The following is a 20,592-nucleotide window of genomic DNA, read 5'->3' as shown; positions in this document are numbered from 1 at the left end:
AAATTGGACCACAAAACTTAGCGCTCCAACCTGCACGCTGGCGAAACAGGCTTCTTTCTTGCGCGCACGGTTGTTGCGCATACGCATCTCGTTCGCGCAGCGAGGAACATGAGACAGTCCCGTACTTGTTCCGTAGTTCCTTCATCACCTGCAAATGACCGCTGAAGTGCGAGGTAGGTTTGCTACATAGGCATACCTTGTCGGTACCAAGCCGAATGCTTCGCAATATAATCAAACGCAACAAACTGCTGTAATCGAGATGCAGCTATTCAGAATATGATATCACCTTGGTCAAATTAAGACACAATATTCAGGTGTACATTAAAAACTACAATTTTAAAAAGACCACTACGGGCCGGAAAACTTCGTTATGGAAGTTAAATTTCAAAACCATGCATTTCATGGTAACAATTTGTTTTATGTCTGACCAGCAGATAATTTTCAATTTTACGTCTTTTCGACTTATTTTTTGATAATTTTATTTATAAATTATTGTTTATCAGCGGTCAGAAGTTCAAATCACAATTGAAAACGACGTTTCGGTCTCCTATGAAAAAAACTAGAGACCTATCCAATTTCAACCAGCATTATTCAAGGCGTGAATACTACAGTGCAGAATGGCCCCTTAAAGAAGTTTAAGAATGGAACCGCGTCGCCAGCTTCTGTACTTGAGAGCAAACAGCCTAATCATGACTGGTTTAGTTTAGTTAAAAGTTTTCGTCACACATTTTACACGTGTGTCCAAATTTAATCGAAGGAAGGCAGATATTTATGCTTTTCTTCTGTCTCATTACATCTTCTGTCTACCAATCGCTACTAAAGAATGGACCGCGAACTTAGGTAAAATTAGGTGTAATTTTCAATATTTTATTAAAGGTTTCACGTGTAATTGTGTGCCGCTATTCACCAGTTATTCTTATTGGCTATTGCCAAGATCTTAACTATTTCTGGACTTCTGGCTAACACTTACACAGGTATTATACGGGCAGTCTACGTTGTGAGGGCGAGGCCCGAGAACGCGTTAAAATCCGATTCATGGATCCATATAATGTCTTTCACTCATTTGTAGTCAGTACTAATTAATATGCTTTTCATTAAGGTTATGTAAAGATTATGTGTGGTTGTTAGCCGTTATTGGAGGCGCTGCTGCCTCAGCTGCTTCGGCTTCTTCGGCTGCTGCTTCTGCTTTTAGTTTGCGGTATTTACCTGAAATATCATCAAATTTATAATTGTTTGTTATTTAGGAAAACTGGCGCCCATCGTGGGCCTTCGTTGTGTTTTATTTTAGGTTATTGAAAATCCAAATTTCATCTCGGTAGTGTATATTCGTTGAAACATAAGAAACCTGTACTTACGTGATATCTTGATAATAATGACACCCCACCAGATGGACCATCCCCACCCCACCAGGCAGAACAGCACGGTGAAGAGTTGCCCACATCCAACCAGTAAGTTGATAAAGAATGAACCTGGAAGGAGTAGACCCAATTCAAACTTTGTGACCGAAGGGGTCTTTAAAAGCGAAAACCAAATCGTGGAGTTCTTATTAGTTATTTTAATGTAATATTTTGGTATTGAAGGTGATTTGTACAAAACATACCTATTCTATGTTTAGCTCCGTCGTGAACACCGAATCTTGGTATACCAAAGCACAGGCAGAACATGCCACTAAATATTGTACCTGAAACCAATAACCAACGTTTTAACAAAACCAAAATATTTTCATATGACCGGTAGTGGGTTGCTAGTCTTTGATGTAATAAAAATAGTGTTGTCCTAAAGGGTCAACTCACTGACTCAATGGATCATCAAGGTAAATTATATCTTAATAATTTCTACGTGAAAGATAAAGCTCTCAAGGAGAGCTGCTGGTCCATAAAAGAGCTTTTGAAGGGAAACTTTCCAATCACACTTAAGCGAAAACTCGTCGGCATGACCATCCTGCCCTCAGGATGAGCTCCGGCGGTGTTCAAACACGGTCCCTGATCGAAAATTTGGTCCAAGATCAAGGTTTGCGAAAGAGCCATGTAAAGGTGTAAAGAGGATGTATAGAATCCCGGAACACTACTCTGCGCTCGAAGACACTCGTAGTCGATTATCGAAAAAGGACCGCCAAGCTGAAATGGGACTGGAATGGGCACACCTGTCGTATGCATCAATAGAGATGGGATCACAGAGTCATTTGGTGAATGCCGGAGAGCGGCTAACGACGAGGAGGCAGCAAAAAGATTGTACACATTAATTAAAAAAGAAGCAAATATTTGATAACAGAAAAATGATGGAATAATATATATAAAGAGAAAGATAGTCGAAAATATTTAATATTCCTAATGACTGTTTCTGTGACTTCGTTGATAATTGAATCAAATACTGTACAATAAATATGGCAACATTCTTTTTTATTTATGTTTTTAGCTAGAAAACTGTCGCGGGTACACACTTAGACAAGCACATATTACAACCAAACTCACGAGAGAAATAAATGTAGGCCATTCCATTATTTCTCATTCTCATCCTCGAATCAAATCCGAGACCTCTGCGTGGCAGTCCAGGATGGTAACCATTCGGCCACCGAGGCATTTAGCAACATATATAATAATAATTAAGGCAGCGAGAATTTTTTTAATATGACATTAACATTGTTATCTTTTAATTAAAAATTTGATTGTGGAAAGTTTTGAAAGACACCTCGAATGTACACAGTGTAGCCTGTACTAGCAAATCAAATTATTAATTATTGCGAAACGTACTTGAAAACATTGTTTATTGTTTCTAAACCGGGAAAAACTCAGTCAATTGACCTGATACGATGTAACCGTCGCCTATGTTTTGTTTAATTTAAACACACACACAACACACAAGAAACGTTTTGCCTCTCGTGGAACTTTAGTCTCCTGGGTCTATGGCCCTGGAGAAGTTTCGAATAATGATGATTAATTCCGATACAGGACTTACCAAGGCCAGGTATGAGCACGTTGCAAACTAAGCACATGAAGGCGAGAGCTATGGGCAGCACCGGGATAGCGCCTCGCATCACACTCGTGTGCTCCACCAAGGAAGGGTCCAATTTCGTGCGGGTGTCCTGAATCACATAAATTTCAATTGATTTTTATTTGATTTAGTGTTAAACAGGTGATTCTTCAGTCAGTCAGTCTGTTGTTCAACAGCAAACAATTATATTATGTACAGTCGGTGCCCTCACTTAAGTATCCACTATTTGTATAGCATTTAGTACAAATTGTGGATACTTAAGGGATTGCACCGACTGTATATATATTTATGATAAGTATACCTGTTGTTCGCCAAAACCCCAGACCATTTCAACGATAGGTACCAACTTAATACGAATTTAAGTATCTTTGAAAATGAAACCATTTTTTTTCTCGGACTTAGATTCGATAATTTTTTTTTAAACAAACGGGGCTCTTTAGAGGTCCCGTACTAAATGCTGACTCAGTTTGTTTAATAAAAGAAATATATACCTACTTGATTTACATCCGAGAAAAAAAGCATAATTTTCAATGTGTAGGTATAACAATCGCGAAAACCTAAGAACTCGATATGATTTGTACCTTTGGTTACATTTATCAAAGGTAAAAAAAGTTCCCTCACCAGTGCAACAGGTATAGCTATTTTAAAGTATTGAAAAATTTCACGAATAATATTTTTCAATTACACACTGAAAAACATATTCGATGTTTTATTAAAAAGCCCGCTCTGACTGATCCGCGCGCTTGGCGCATTTCTTTGCTGTGTGGCAATGGACAATCTTTGCGCCAAGAATAACCAGGCGCGGCAGTCATCTCCACTCTCTCTTTGCCGTCGCCCGATTTCCGCTACAAACTATATCGCATCGCTACCCCAAAACGCCGTGTCAATAACAAGCGGAATTAAAATGTAACGAATTTCCAAATCCCGAAATTTGTCTCGTTTCTTGAGAGCAGCGGACTTAGGCGCTGCACCAGCTGAAGTGACTATGCCACTGAGATGCGAAACTGCAAACGCATGTTGCATCCCACAGGAGACACCTACCCATCTCAAACGGTACCAGAGTCATTCCGTCGGGTCTTTTCCCATCTGGTTGACTGAGAGCTGGAGGTTCCAGCACGCATGGAATATTTGCTGAAACTAGAGCCCGACGGATGATTGCGTATAAGGTATGCTGCCGTGGAAATCTCTCTGCAAATCGACAGCAACTCAGAGCATGATGGCAGCTAGCCTCGTGGCACCGCATATGCACACTGAAATACCAAGTTTAATACCAGGAAAAAGCCATACAGCTATACCTCAAGTTCTTCGTCCAAATCAGTGTCTTTTTTCATAAGATCCGTAGATATGCGCATGGAATGACGTGAGGGCGCAGGCGAGGCGTGCAAGCGGCGCGATGGCTGCGGCGACGGAACGGGGGTCGCCATGTACGACATTTTTATTGCTTCTTTATAAAAATTATGCCTTAATCGAAACAATTGGGTACTGGTCCCGCGTGTAACGGTTGTATTGTGTATATTTTTCTTCTTCCGCGAGTTTTGTAATAAATATAATTCTACTGATTCCGTCAACGAAGTTATCGTACAAACTTTCAAATAGACACTAAATAGGAAAGCATACAAATATTTTGCCATTCCCTTCTATTCAATTGATTAGGTACTGTCGCTTCGATATGTGCGTTGTCATATCTACGATTTAGGTTACACTTTTTCGGAACTGCAAGACTACCAGATGTAGCATGCATAAGTACAGGTAAGTTTTATTAATGTTTATAGTGCTATAATACTAATCTCCTAATATTATGTTTATGATATATGACAGGTTTAGTGGAAATGCTGACAATGCGCTTTATGTTCCGACTGTACCAACAAAATCAAAGCAATTTACTTATTGTATACTAGAAAAGGCGTCCTTGTGTTACTAAGCTATTTTTCAATAAAATATTGTGGTTGTGAGTAGACGTCCAGCCTACTTGCCCTATATCAAAGGAATAACGGCCAAGATCGGCTCCGTTTTAAACAACATGGTGGGTAACGCCAAGGATGTCTTATCACCTCAACACCTGACGTGTACAACATTGACTGTGGACGTGGTAGTTGTTACATAGGGTCAAAACTAAAAGGATTTAGTAGCAGTAGAGCTCCTTGCGAAAGAGTTCGTCCAGGGTAGTACCGTCACCTTACCTATTTCTACCGCCAAGCAGTAATGATAGCATTACTGCGTTCCGGTTTTGAAGGGTAAGGGTCCTGGTGAAATTACTGGCACATAGGACTTATCAACTTATGTCTCTGGGTGACGGGCGCAGAGGCAGCAGATCTTTGCGATTTAAAGCTCTGAGTGGCACTGCACTTGTTATGGACAGGCATGTAGCTTGCCATCAGGCGTACGACTTGTTCGTCCCGTCACTTGATATTATTAAAAAAAACAAAACCAAACAAGGCAACAATGCTCATATTACTGTTTGGCGGCAGAAATAGGTAAGGTGGCCGTACTTCCTAAGACGAACTCTTTCTCAAGGAGCCCTACTGCTTCTAATAAAGTGAAAGGCTATGATCTCTGGCCACCCCGATAGGAAAAGGACGTGAAGCGTTTTTATATACATACGTACCTATGCAAAAACGTGATTCTGTTACACTGACCCTGTTGTTATTTACAAAAGAATGTGTGTTCTTCTACAAAAAACATTGTCGACGGAACACATAGACCGTAAAGCGATTACAGTTTAATTCGTTATGAAAAGATTAGAATCGAGGAAGAAAAGTCATAAGCCTCACGCAAAGGAAGTGGCTCAAACGTAATTACTGACTAAACAAATTTATCGCACCTTCTAAATGGACACGTTGTACAATCGTCTTACATCACAATATTTCTCTCTAAATTGATTTATTTTTGTCCAGAATTTGGGAGACGAATCTTTCTATAGCTAGGAGCTATATCTCTGGAACGGAGGAAGAGAGGTAGGCATTTTGTTTTGGGTTAAATCAAGGCTCTTGAGTGGCTAATTAGTTCCGATTTGACACATGGTCACGGGTAAACCTTTTTTAAGTAAAAATCTGTTTTTGTTGTTTATATTTCATAGATTTTGTATCTCAGCAAGCAATGTAATACCTGTATCTTTCATCTCATAGGAGGAAGTAAAGTGTACCGAGTCTAATGGTTGCGGCAGTAATAGTGCGCTGAGTACAATAACTATTACGGAAATGCAGGTGTGTAAAGCTCTAAAGGATTTAGATTTGAATAAAGGATCTGGTCCTGACAACATTCCTCCAATTTTCTTATCTCGTAACGCCGATAGACTATCAGTTCCTATTACAGTCATCTTTAATAAATCCTTGCATAGTGGTGTCTTTCCAGTAGCTTGGAAAAATACCAAAATAATTCCGGTTTGTAAGAGTGGAGACAAATCGATAGTATCCAACTACAGGCCCATTGCAATACTTTCTACATTAGCAAAGGTATTGGAAGCTATAATTTGTCCAATTTTATCTTGGCATATGTCTCTACTTTTGATGAACAGCCAACACGATTTTGTGAAAAATAGGTCTACAGCAACAAATTCAACGACATACGCTGAAGATCTCGCGGAGGCATTAGATGCCGGGTGGATGCGGTTTATACCGACTTCAGCAAGGCGTTTGACACAGTGCATCATGGTATCTTAATCAATAAGTTAAAGAGATGCGGTATAGTGGGACTCTTGCTGAGTTGGTTCGATTCTTATCAATCCAGGCGCAATCTCAGTGTAATGATAAACGATTTTAGCTCAAATCCTTACGCGGCAACGTCTGGCATTCCGCAAGGATCTCATTTGGGTCTGTACGGTTTTTTGCACCGTACAATACTTTGCTAACTTAACAACCTACATATTGCACGTGTAAATGCTCATAAAAGACAGTTGACAACTCGCTGCACTAGCGATCGGCCACAGATAAGCATTCAAAACTATACTGTACACTTTTTACTTAATACATCAACTTATTACGGATACTGTGGTTTGCGTCAACTCTATATCCTACTCTACTTAATAATACTCCAATCTTAGACGTTCAGAGAATCATACAGGGTCCTTACCTTTTCATACTGTTTATCAACGATATCTATACATGTTTTCTCGATTCAAAAATATATTTATTTGCGGCGATCTTAAGGCCATAAAGTCTATTCAAGACTTAACTGACTCAGCTCTTTTTCAGGATGATCTCAGTAAGCTTACAAGTTGGTGCAAAAGGAACAGGATGGCTTTAAACATTAAGAAATGCAATCACGTTAAATTTACTAGAAACAAATACATTATACCTACTAAATATAACTTTATGGGAGAAACTCTTGTAGAATTGGATGGTATACGTTTACTTTCATAAAAAGATTAAGTTCACAAACATATCGACAATATTGTTGCAAAGGCTTCAAGAACGCTCGGATTTGTGTTAAGAGAATGTAAGAACTTTAAAAAACCAACAGTTAAATTTATAATGTACAACTCTTTGGTTAGGAGTCATTTGGAGTATTGCAGAGTAGCCTGGTCACCGTGCTACAATGTTCATAGCATAAGAATTGAGAAACTTCAGAAAAGATTCATGTATCACTTAGCTTACGGCTGCAATATGGCCAACAAACTCAACTCATATACAGATCGTTTAAACCATTTTGGGTTTACTACGCTTGAAACAAGACGCAAAATGCACGACTTTGCTTTTTTGAAGAAATTAGTCACTGGGGTTTTTAAGTAGTTTTGCATTCCAAAACATCGCACTAATCTCCGATTACACTGTTCCCTCTCTCGGATGTATACATTTTATATGCAATATTACTATTCAGCTGATTTGGCTACTATGTCTCTGAACTTACTTAAAGGACTTGTATTGCACTAATAGTTATAGATTCTCTTTACTCTCTTAATGAGTATTATTTCATAAGTATTTTTTTAATAGAATTTTTTAATACAATATTAAAATTTTGTAAAAAAACAAATAAATAAACAGATTATTGTGCATGCGGTGTTCTACGGTCGATTGTTACACACAGGAAATGAAACTATTTTTCCGGATTTAAATTGCGTATATTTGTTTTTTCAAACAAACCGACATTTCGGGCCCTTTACAGGTCCCATGGTCACGGTTAAGTAAACCGTGGTTGGTGGTTGAGTCAAACAAATATACGCGATTTAAATCCGGAAAAATAGTTTCATTTACTAAATAAATAAGTTGTTTTTTTTAATTATGAACAGATTTACGTTATATTTCGAAAAAAGTTTCAGGTTATATTAGGTTCCAAATATTATGCGATTATTTATTCATTTAAAAGTGCGCGATAAGTGTGCGCATGCGTACCTACCCTTGCCCGGTGTGTAATTACACACCGTAATTAATAAGATTTTTTTCTATTTTTAATATTTTTGTATTACATGTAGCAAGTAATATCAACAATACAATTCAAACATATTTAGGTTTTTTAAATAAATAATACTTTATTGTTATATTTAATTTGTCAATGAGTAAGCAATGCACTCATATACCCCACGTGCGTCTAACTACCCCATAAGGGTGCGCACAGATTCCCGCAACGCGGGTCAAGCGAACGCATTCCGATTTCAGATCATTTATTCTTAATAGGACAATAAACCTGTTTACAATTTTCGTTGTTATTTAAATTACGAGCTAAATAAATGTATTACTATAATTTCATCTTTAATATATTATACGTCCAACTAATGAGCACAGGTGCTAAGGAAGCAGTGAACATGCGGTTTTCATCACGATTGGAGGACGGTGAAGGATCACCGTTAACGAAATATATTTAATGTACGTAACTTAGAAATTAAAGTCATGCCGCCAGGGGGATTCAAACTGACGACCTCTCAATTGAAAAGTAACCGCTAACCCTACTATTGATAAGAAATTTACATAGTGATAAAAATACAGTTTAAAAAAGTGGCAATTTACAATGGTCGTTGTAAAGGCGCCACATTCAAAAGTAGTTACAAATACTGTTTCTTGTGTATGGGTTTTATGCAGATTTATTCAATAAATATACTTAACGTACCGGCACGCTATAAACGGCCATCCGGTTTGGCGTTCGTCCGCTCATCAAGTTTCGTATTAATTCATAACTGCGTTGAAGGAGCTAATTGTTGTACATAGTTGTCAATAGTCACGTACAGTAAAATTTATGAAATGTGTAATTTTACGACACAACTTGGCATTTGTTTATCGAAATTCGGAATGTTTCAAAATGAAATCTTACGATCGTCACTTATAGGATCGCTGGCCAGCGCAACTTCTACCTCCGGCAAACTCGCGTCAAAGCTCAATGCAAAACAAAGCAGTTTCGAATTAACGATATATTAAGTAAACATTTTTATTTTCGTGTTATTAAAACTCTTTAATCAGCTACCCCTTGCATACTAGTTATAATATAAATATGAAAACTTATAGATGCGACTCGCATTTGATTATATTTTTGTCGATAATGAATTGAGATTTGACCTCACTATTATAATCTGTCAAAGCGAAAGTTTAATGCGTGAAATTTTAACAAGTGTCATACATACGATTTATCAGACCCTCGTTGGGCGCCATAATTAGTAACCTAATGAATAACAAAGGTCATACTTTCTACATCACACCATTACAGTTTGCTTTGACGGTGAGTCAGAAATAACAGTCCTTGTGAGTCAAGTTTCGATTTCAGATTGCGTGTTACCGACTACATTATGCGAGCGGTCAGAAATTGTCGCGGTCAATATGGCGTAGAAATATTGAGCAAAACTTGTAAGGTACATTTTTACACGCGGTTTATATATTTTTATAGTACTTCGATACAATTATTATTGACCTTTTTGCCTTCGTCTATATTATTTTAAATCGCAAAATATTGTACATAAGATCTTCGTTTGGTAATTATTTTTAATTAACCCACATTATTACATAGTATTTATATTAAAAAAACAAAGAAATGTTGGGCTTATTAATTTATGTTGTTGTATAATAAAAATTGAAAAATGTTACCAGTCGCTGTTGTATTACATTTTTACGTTTTCCAAACCTAACTTCCTAGCCCTTTTACAATAGTGTAATTATTTATATGTTATTATTTTTCTCTTTAAAATGCTTCGTTTACAATTCATTAATTTACTTTACGGTGTTTTAACAAAACTCCTCCTACTGGCACGATATACACTCGTTTGTAGTAAGACCTTTTCGACAAGGCAATTATAACTAAGAAATGGTAATGAAATTCTTGGATTTGTTTTTACTTTTCACGTTGGTAGATACATCGACATTGTTACCAGTGAAAGTTGTTTTCTCGATTAAAGCAACTTTATTTGCCAGATTATATGTTAGTAGTTACTAAACACTACGACAAGTCCCTAGAACCGCGACAAGAGCTATTTAGTGTGTGCTGATGACAACATGTGTGGCAGGCGTGAAGCGAGCTCCCCGCGATGGTGGACGGGCGTTATACGACCATGCCGCGTTTACGGGGCCGTACACTTAAACTGGTTAATTTTTTAACTTGTCTAACCAACTAATCTGTCGTGAGAGAACCACGCGTGAGAGGCCCTCTTAAACACGTGCTCACGGCCAGTTCAGGACGCGGCAGCACGCGCCAGACATGTTTGTTACAAAATATGCTGTATATCTTAAATAGGCTTACCTCAGGCGGTAATGTCGGCGAGAGACTCTTGTTCTTAGAGAAAAGACTCTGCCTTCTGCTGGCAGGAACCTCATCTGTAGACTGATTCCTCCGGCAGGTCCCTCGCATCCATGTAAATAATCTATTGTTGCAACACCTGCGCCAAATAAAAAAAAATCTGTAAATGTTAGGCTTGTACAATTTTAAGCACCCACAACTTGCAATGTGACTGAAAATAAGGTACTTTTCCTTTGAAAATAACAATGGCGCCCAATGTGGGTCGTCTCTTTTGGAAAAAATCATCTTCAGAAACATTCCTTGATTATTGTTCAGAACTAGGTTCATACTCACGTGGTGGGAGGTCTGTCGCTCAATATACTATCTCGTCTCTCGACATCCCTTTTGCTTCCGCAACAGCCAGTGTCTCCGACGACAGCGGGCGCCGTGAGGTCAGCGACGTGTCGCGGGGGGTCTGGGATATCACTCACGCGTCGCCGACTGCCGCAGCATCCGCACATTATGTCCCGAAATTTGCGTTTGCGCTTCGTCTCGCTTTCGAACTCTATTGACGCTGCCTGGAGAGAATTTTGACATTTAGCATGATTTTTTGTTTAATTAAACTTGTTGAATTAAATACCACATCCTCTTCAATACAAACATGGGAAATTTACAATAACGACGAAAATAATGCACTTATTATTTGACCTAAAGGCAATGACGTTGGTTTGTTTAGACAAATAAACATAATGCGATTTAGATTCGCAAGAGTAGTTTCATTTTCAAAGGCAATTAATTTACCTTCATTCACGGAATAACATATTAGTATTAACTAGAGGCAGTACTACTTTTTTTGTTGTTAAAAATAATTAACAATTAAAGTGATCTTATCGAGAAATAGCAACACTATTTTTAACAGCAAACACACGACTTAGTTCAGTAAAAGACAGAAAAGGAATAACCATCATGGTGTTTGAAATAGAATGGCGGTAATAATAAAAGTTATTTGAAAGTGCAACTGTGAAACTAACTATTGCTTATATTTAACATGTTCATGACAGAAATAAGAAAAAAAAATTAATACTCTAAGTTTAAATTGCGCTATCTCACGCTAGAAATCATAGTTACTCGGTACTGTCCTTGAAACTTCGTTGTTCAAGTTCATTTATTCAGTAATTTTTCTTCACTTACAAAACCTACTATTAGTTCTTTTTATGTGACCTTATTAAACCCAACCAATAACTTTATTTCAATTTTTATGAATAAAAATATACCCAATTCGTTACGTGAAAAAAGAATTCCATCACTCTCATCCTCTTTTTCAAAATTTAAAAAAATATTCCACATTGTTTTCAGTTTCCTCGTAGGTTATTACTAGACAGAATGCATGTGTGAAGTTGATGCAACAGCATGCAGTCGACACTGCCGTCAAGCAGGTATCGCGCGCCTATTTCAGAAGTTCAGTGTATTTGTCGATGTTGAAAATTAAATGGAAGATATTACTTGTAGTTTATTACTGCATTCAAAACAATTACGATCCCAAATCGTGTAAAGGTAATTAATACACATATCACGATATTATCACGTTCAATTTGTCAATTAATTCATGTTGGTAATCGCTGGCTAATCTGAGGTGGAGTTTGCGATTAAAAATGTAAACAAAGGTGCCATTACAAAGGAAAATGTTTTGAGGATTCTGCAAATTATTTAGATCTGCCGAGAAAAGTTACACCAATCGTGTTTTTGTTTTACCATTAAAGTTCATTAAGCCCTCAAGTAATCGATACCTTTTACCGTTATTGCTAAAGATCTAATTGTTTCAGGAAAAAAACATTTTATTATCTTAAGAATTAATGGATTTTCTGCTTCTCGGACTATAGTCCACATCGACTGCAGCTGACGGTTGCAGTTGATCGCGACTGCAGACGTGTAGTTCATTTGTTGGCAGCCTTAGATTTAACGGTTAGGCCACTGTCCGGTGTGTCTAAAGCCGTTCGGCTCAATGCAATGCTCATTTACAAAAATATACAGAGTTTACATATTACACGTACAGAAGTAAAAGGTGTTATACTCACTTTTCCTGCTGCTATCTCTATATCTCTGTCTTCTTTCTCTTCCTTCTTACACCAATTTAACTTGCTCATAAATCCTTTCTGTTTCCCTTCCACGGCGGCTTCCACGTCTTTCTTCTCTTTCTCATCGTTTTCTGGTTTGATACAGCAAGTGCAGCACTTCTTGCAAGTGCCCATGAGTTTTTGACAGAAATTTGGAGGTTTTTGTGTTTCTGGAGTACTTTCTTTGGAATCATTGGGCTTGGAGTCGTCTTTTGATTCCTTTTTGGTCCGCGCTGGGGGTTTCGGTGTTGTGCTGGTGCTTTGTGGAAACCTAACATTGAAAATTGAAATATTTTCAAATGATCAATCATTATCGTGAGTTCTTGAATTATGCTGATACTAATAAAGTTTTATTTGTGAAATGTGATTTTCTAGGTGTGTGTTTTAATTTCATCAGAGTATTTAATGAAGTTTTAAGGGGTGAAGTGTAATAACTTATTGGTATTTGCATAAATGCAGCGTGTTAATACATTCGTCTATTAATACATACGGTTATTAATGTAACGGTAAAAATCTTGGTACTTATTTCTTTTTCAACTTAACAGTTCATGCTTGTGTGTGGCTGTGTGATAAAAAATTGAATATGTTTTAGTTTTGTTTCTTGTGTTGTATAAAACACTTGCTTGCATGTCATTAAATTAAACGTAAAGTTGTGATTCACTTTGTCACCTAAATTTCCAAGCATTATAAAATTTGCGTGGTAAGTTTGTAGCCTTAACGTTTGTGTTTAACATGCAACCATTCCCATTGGGCAAATTGCCACAATTACCTCAATAGTGTAGATTGGCCTGGGTATCTAGAATTTGGAAAATAAATGATTTTTTATTTATTTCTTACTTAATGAATATTTAGAAAGTACCTAGGTATTAAGAAACATATAATCTCGATTTGGTTCCAAGCTGGGCGGCAAAATGGTACCTATATTTAGTGACGTGAACGTCGTTATGTTTGCATTAATTACGTACGCCGATGTAAGGAGCGAGCGTTCTATATAAAATTCAAAAGTATAGCACAAGAATTAACAATAATTTGTGTGTATATGGAGTTGCTTTGATAAAGTAATCGATATATTGAATAATGTTCGTGTGTCGTTGTGTACACTGCTATATCAAATAAAAAGTTATTGGAAGATCTATTCGTCCTTTAACATAAAAAAATATTATCTGGATGTGTTTGAATAATAACGGAAGCATGGTGGTCAACATCTTCGCTGGATATGTTCAAGGTTAGGAGAGGCTCGCGTCATATAAGTCGAAAACATTGGAACAAAAGCGACTTGAAACATTAACTGAAAAACGTAGAGAGAGACCTAAGCCCTTCTTTACCTATACTTTCATCTCTGCAAGCCAACTTTATAGTTCTGTTTGTGATCGGGCATTTAAGACAAATTCGGTATGACGAGTTATATTAAGGCACACGCTAGGAACTACTCTCAAAGGGTCGCTGTTATTGAAATCGATAAGGAGGGCTATGTATTGCAAAAAAGAAACAAGAAATTCATTTGTATGAAAGTCTTGTAGTATTAAAATAGTTGTTCTTTACACGCTGTATAATTTCCCACTATCATGATACAATGTCAAGTCTACAAGAAACTTGAGGACAGCCAACAAGAAGCAGAATTAGATATTCTGTGGCACCGGAACTCGAGACCTTGGCACTAAGCAGTGTTTTGTTCAACATTGTTGAATTCTCGTTTCTTGGGCAAAAGAAAATGTCGCGTCCTAGCCGAGTTGCCATTTTTATGTAGTTTTATGCAAAAATAATTTTGATCTTCTTTGTTAGCAGTTAGTTTCTTACTATTAAAAACATTAATTTCAATTATAACAGAATAAAATAATACAAAGTAGAATAAGGATTCTCTTTTCGTGCGAAAAGGTTTACCCGTTATCATTGTCGTACCGCTTAGGAAGTAACTCGTTTGGTAATATGTACACTGTCCTATTATGAATCATACCTAATATTTAATAACAGTTTAAATTATAACACAAATTGTCACGATCGACTCTATCATAATCATTTCAATTACCTACTTCACTGTCAGCACTATTTTTTAAAAACAAAACCATTTTGACACTATTTTTCTAGATTCTGAATTATCACATTCAGCCTTGTTCAATATTATATAGAAGAATAAGATTAAAAATTATCAAAATATTGGCGTCTTTTTATTATTTTTTCTAGACGCGCGTTTATGAAGGCGGGTCGGGGCGTACTGGTTTTCTTAAGGGTTGAATCGAGTGAGTTACGTGTTGGGTGAATTGGCGGTTCGTGAGCCATGAGGCCCAAGGATGTTGTCACCCTTAGCCATTTTCGCTATGAAACTTGTGTAGTCAGAGGGAGTGGTCTTTTGTAGGCACCCGAGGCTTTTAACTGATTTGTTTGAGACCGTCCCATTGAACACGACCTGTGCTCAACAGTCGGCTATAAGCATAAAACAATATGTAGTTCCTCTGTCAAGATCCAATCAAGAAGGGACATTGTTCTAAAAGTAAGGCATACCGTGAACAAGTGATAGAGTTATAGATTAAAAAATATTATCTAATTAAAAAGCATTTTTTTTTAGTTTAGTTTACAGAAATATCAAACTAGTTAGTAGAATGTATTGGCTTCACACTATAGTGTTTTACTACCATGCCGCGATGGTGTTATGGTGTTATTTTTAACCGACTTCCAAAAAAAGGAGGAGGTTCTCAATTATACCGTATTGTTTTTGTGTATATGTTACGAGATAACGCCGCGGCATTTGTGAACCGATTTTGATGATTCTTTTTTTGTTGGAAAGAGGGTATCTCAGTAGTGGTTCCGTAAATATTTCACATCTAAAGGTGGCCAACAAGGGGATGAATGACTTTTGGGGTTGTTTTTTGTACTACCCTGAGATTATTAGAGACTGAATAGGTTGATAATCATTTTACCGCGCTCCTAGCGACAATTTTGCAGAAATATTTTCATACTGAAAGTTCAGTGTATTTATTTTAAGCGGTTCCAGGGATAAATAAGCCCACTAACATAACGGATTATTTACCAGTCCAGTATTGCACAGGTTTTAGCAAACCTATTTAGGCCTCCATTTAAAGAAATTATGACAACAATTAACCTTTTTTTATAATACCAAATGATGGAACGAACAAGCCGTGCGCCTGGTGGTAAGCGACACGCCTGCCCATAACAGTTGCAGCGCCACTTAGAGCTTTAAATCGCAAAGATCTTACGTTACTGCTTCACGAAAGAAATAGGTAAGGTGGAAGTACCTTTCTGGACGAACTCTATCACAAGGAGCTCTACTGCTACTAACCTAATACACCTAACCTAACCTTCAATATACTTTACAAAATTTATTATTACTTATTACAATTTAATTGTGAATCAAGATTATACAGCTATACGAAGTGAAAAGCCAGAACAATTTCGTGCTTAAAAAGTTCTTGTACTCATCAACAGATGGCGCTTGCTGTAGGCATCTCGAAACAAAAGAACGATGACCTTGCGACATAAAATCGAGATAAGTATATAATGATTGCATAAAATTAAAAAAAGTTATATTATTAGATTTTCTGTACTTTTATATAAAAAGTACAGCGGCGTTGGTATTGTCTAACGGTATAAAATGTGAATTTGAGGCGCGTTCTCTATTTCCCCTTCTCAAACATTATGGTTTAATGATGAATTTCAAACTTTGTGCATTTATTATAATATCGTATACATCTTTCACCGCGTCCTAATAACAAACCGAAATATGTATATGAAACATAAGATTGTTTTCTACTAGTAAACTATGTATAGGGGTGGCACACATCTCTCCCCAGATGATTGACGACTCTAGTACTTTGGATAAAAATAAAAATGTTTGCATCCATTTCTATACTTTTTAATAAGGTATCTAGGAATTTAAGTATTATATATAACACATAACGCAGAAATCGAAAATGTTTTCGATCGTTTTAGAGTGTCAAAAATGGTTTGTAGAATAAGAAGCCACCAGCTTTTATTCATGTAATATGTACACAAGAAGGTGTCTCGATTATAAATTCGATCTCTAGAAATGGCTCTAGACTTATTTAGTGAGTTCTAATTGATAGCAAAATTAAAATGTTTCAGTCACTTGTCAAAATGGTTTCTAAAGGACTCCAATATCACAAATACTGTAATTTTGTAAATGAAATCCTCAGAGAAAACACACGTTGTAAGATTTTACAAAGCTTGCTGTTTGCCGCCATTTTGTAAGTGCGTTTCTGACGCCTCAAGAGAGGCGGCTATAGATATTTCAGAGTGTGTATTTGTCACTATTTATTACACATTGCAATTTTACTGATATACGTTCCGTACCTTCACCTTCACAGCTAACTATGTACAATGTATAAAATGTATTACGTACACGAATGCTTACATATTTCGCTAATGTTTAAAAACTATGCTTGTCTAACAATTCAAATTCAATTCAAATTAAAAGACTTCAAAAAAAGAGGAGGTACTCACATTATGTCTTTCTTGTATGCATGTTACGCGTAGCTCCGGTATTTGTGAACCGATTTTGATGGTTCTGTTTTGTTGGAAAGAGGGTACTTCCGTAGTGGTCCCATTTAAATTTCAAGATAACATTCCACCGCTAAAGATGGCAAATTAGGGGATGAATGACTTTTGAGGTCGGTTTTTTTAGTGATGACAATATATGCACGAAAGGACATTGTTGTTTTAAAGGTTATCGCTTTTCAGAAGCACTTTAAGTTTACTGTGGAGCTTATTGATAGGCAGTAGAGGCATTATCTGCGATAAGATGGATCAAGAGTTTGTGGTTGGCTTATTGTTGATAAAGCCACAGTTTGATTAATAAAGTGTAGCTTTTTGACTTTTAAAACACGTACTTCGTATACTTTTAGGCACATCAATTGAGAAGCCCACTTAGTAGGTACGTAGGTTGTATAAATTTACCTCCGCAGCGGAAATTAAGTGTGTATTAAACGTAATTCTGGTAAGCGATCGACCTCGTCGTATCGAACTATCTAATGACTTCACGAAAATTTGTGGGAAATTGATGACGCTACATAAATTAAAGCTATAGTCTGTTATATTCAAAATGAGATATACATGTATTGTTTCTTTACTATTATATCATCATCATATCAGCCGGAAGACGTCCACTGCTGAACATAGGCCTCACCCAAAGATTGCCAGACTAGCCGGTCGGGTGCAATGTGCATCCGTCGGTTACCCGCCGCCCTTACCAGGTCATCCGCCAACTAGTAGCGGGCCGTTCCACTGAACGTCTTCCGGTTCGTGGTCTCCATTCGAGAACTTTTCTGCCCCAACGGTCGTCAGTTCTACGTGCTATGTGCCCTGCCCACTGCCATTTCAACTTGCTAATCCATTGGGGTATGTCGGTGACCTTCGTTCTTCTACGGATCTCCTCATGTCTGATTCGATCACGTAGAGAAATGCCGAGCATTGCTCGCTCCATAGCTCATTGAGTGACTTTGAGCTATTTATTACTATTATACAGGGTGGAAATTTGTAATGCCACCTGGAGGGAAAGTACTCTAAATACTGGAGATAGAAATTTTTACTTAAAGGAAACATTCCTTTATTTTTTAAAAGAAATAAAACTGCATTCATAGATTTTCGAAAATTTCTAGCAACACGCGACAATCGAACCCGCTTTAATCTGAAAAAAAAATGCACCCTGCACTTTTATTGCATCGATCGATAGGGTTAATTATAGGAATAAAATCTCTCTCACAAAATTGGTTAATGTAGACAGTACTGACTCTGCTGTTATGGGCTGGAGCGCCATCTTGTTGCAGAATTATTCGATTTCGCTCTTCCTCGGATAAAACATTTAACTCAGTTCTTAAATCCTATGCGAGTGTAAACGAATTGAAGGTTGAATACGTTAAGATTTCATGGTTTTTTTTTCATTTAATTAACCAATTTTGTGAGAGAGATTTTATTCTTATAATTAACTCTATCGATCGATGCAATAAATGTGCAGGGTGCATTTTTTTCAGATTAAAGCGGGTTCGATTCCCGCGTGTTGCTAGAAATTTTCGAAAATCTATGAATGCAGTTTTATTTCTTTTAAAAAATAAAGGAATGTTTCCTTTAAGTAAAAATTTCTATCTTCAGTATTTAGAGTACTTTTCCTCCAGGTGGCATTACAAATTTCCACACTGTATATCACTCGGTTAATAGTCACGGATTTTCTTAAGGTGTCTTGGAGAGTATAAACTTTTGTGAAAAAATTTAGGTGTCCAATGTGTTTTTCTTTTTATAATAAGTGATAGCTAGGTAACATTGTTAGTGACCTCAGAGGTTAAACTAATAAACAACTTATGTAATAAAATGTTACAGGTTCTTTTATTTTCTTCAAGGCAATAATAATGTTTTTTTTATATTTTAAGTAATGATTTTCTTGGCTGGCAACCCTGAGTGTATTCGTATATGCTAATAGCACGGCTGGTCACGCCACGGGTCGCTCGATACGCTGACCGTTCAAGTACTACCCTCCTGAGGCACTAAGGGACCTCCCGAGAGTAAACAGCGGGCCCCAAAGTATCAAGATCTCATGCAGTACGAGTTCTCTTTTTTACTCTGGCCGAATGCAAGCCGATAAATAATCGTAAGTAACGACGAAACGAACGTGTCGTATACGATACATACTGACTTGTAGGTTAGTCTTGAAGTAAACAGTAAAAAGAATTATAATTTTATTGTGCGCATTTTATGAAAGAAACTGTTTTTCGTTGTGATGTCAATGTATCTTAATCCGTTTTACGGGAAAAAAGTTGAGGGCTATTTTTCTTTTGATCATCATCATCAGTAAGTCATTTATATGTTCTACTGCCGGGTACGGGTCTCCTTTCAGGTAACATTTTAGGTCATAGTCCTCCACGCTAGCTCAATGCAGGTTGGGGGCTTCACACGTGAACCTTCTTCGACGTGCAAGTTTCATTACGATGTTTTCCTTCACCGAGAAGCTCATGGTAAATTTCAAATTAAATTTCGCACATAAATTCCGAGAAACTCAAAGGCTGGACTCACGAACTCACGCGCCTCTACTTGAGAGGCAGTAGGTCAAATGATTAGGCTACCATGGTATTTTTTCTTTTCAGTAACTTATCAATTGTTCATTACAAATAGTGACCACGTTACGTAAAGATTTGCATCCAGTTCTTCACCGAGTTTAAAGCTTGGTAAACAGGAATAGTGTTTAGTAGTTACTTTGTTCGGGATGCCCATGTGCTGTTTCTGAATACATCCCTGTTCTAAAAAGTAAGGCACGTTTCACGTTAAAGTAGCATGAATCGTTCGTATAAACGCCGTTGAAACAGTTGACGGCTTTTCAGGGCTAAGACAGTCATACTTAGTCAACGAAGTTGGTTACATACCGTTTGTGTACAGTAATTATTGAAAAGTATCGGTAATCTACTGCATGTTCACTTTGATGTGTAACGTTTCGTGGTCTAAATTCGGGTTTACTCCAGTGGAAGGGTCTTCAAGTCACAGGCTAACACATTGACTCAATTCGAAGCATTTTGTAGTGAAAATTGTATTTATAGTTTTAGTTATGGCCTCTATCTAACGCCGAGTACTTTTTGAGCGACAACGTGGTTGATCTACAGCTTTAAACATTGTTCACGTGTCTCAACATGGTTTAATGACTTAACCTGTTTTCAGAGTTCCAGTGAACTGTTCTGACTTGTTGTTTTCTGCATGATATAAAAATATAAACAATACAGAGGCGCATAGAACACCTGCCTCTTCAAAGTCGGTTACAATACTTTCAACTTTACTATAATCGCACTGAAGTGAAAACTCAACCTCAAGGGACAATTGTTTATTTAATACAAATTGTTATTCATTT

The 20,592-nt window shown here is 37.1% G+C and overlaps 1 protein-coding gene across 1 annotated transcript in view; it reads right to left on the bottom strand.

The window, feature by feature from the left end:
• Nucleotides 1–599: 599 nt before the first annotated feature.
• The window catches only part of LOC113228780 (protein stum), a 60,096-nt gene continuing 40,103 nt past the window's right edge, over nt 600–20,592 (bottom strand). The window contains exons 4-10 of the mRNA XM_026462158.1: nt 12,696–13,005; nt 10,975–11,198; nt 10,645–10,780; nt 2,956–3,082; nt 1,601–1,681; nt 1,356–1,469; nt 600–1,206 (exon numbers count right to left, since the gene is read on the bottom strand). Coding sequence (XP_026317943.1) covers nt 1,112–1,206; nt 1,356–1,469; nt 1,601–1,681; nt 2,956–3,082; nt 10,645–10,780; nt 10,975–11,198; nt 12,696–13,005 — 1,087 coding nt within the window. The 3' untranslated portion in view covers nt 600–1,111. The remainder of the gene's footprint in view (nt 1,207–1,355; nt 1,470–1,600; nt 1,682–2,955; nt 3,083–10,644; nt 10,781–10,974; nt 11,199–12,695; nt 13,006–20,592) is intronic.

The sequence above is a fragment of the Hyposmocoma kahamanoa genome, unplaced genomic scaffold, assembly GCF_003589595.1.
Source record: "Hyposmocoma kahamanoa isolate Upper Pololo Valley unplaced genomic scaffold, ASM358959v1 240, whole genome shotgun sequence".
Classification (NCBI taxonomy): Eukaryota; Metazoa; Arthropoda; class Insecta; order Lepidoptera; family Cosmopterigidae; genus Hyposmocoma; species Hyposmocoma kahamanoa.
Note: the sequence above shows the minus strand (reverse complement) of the source record. Positions and strands in the feature narration are given on the sequence as shown.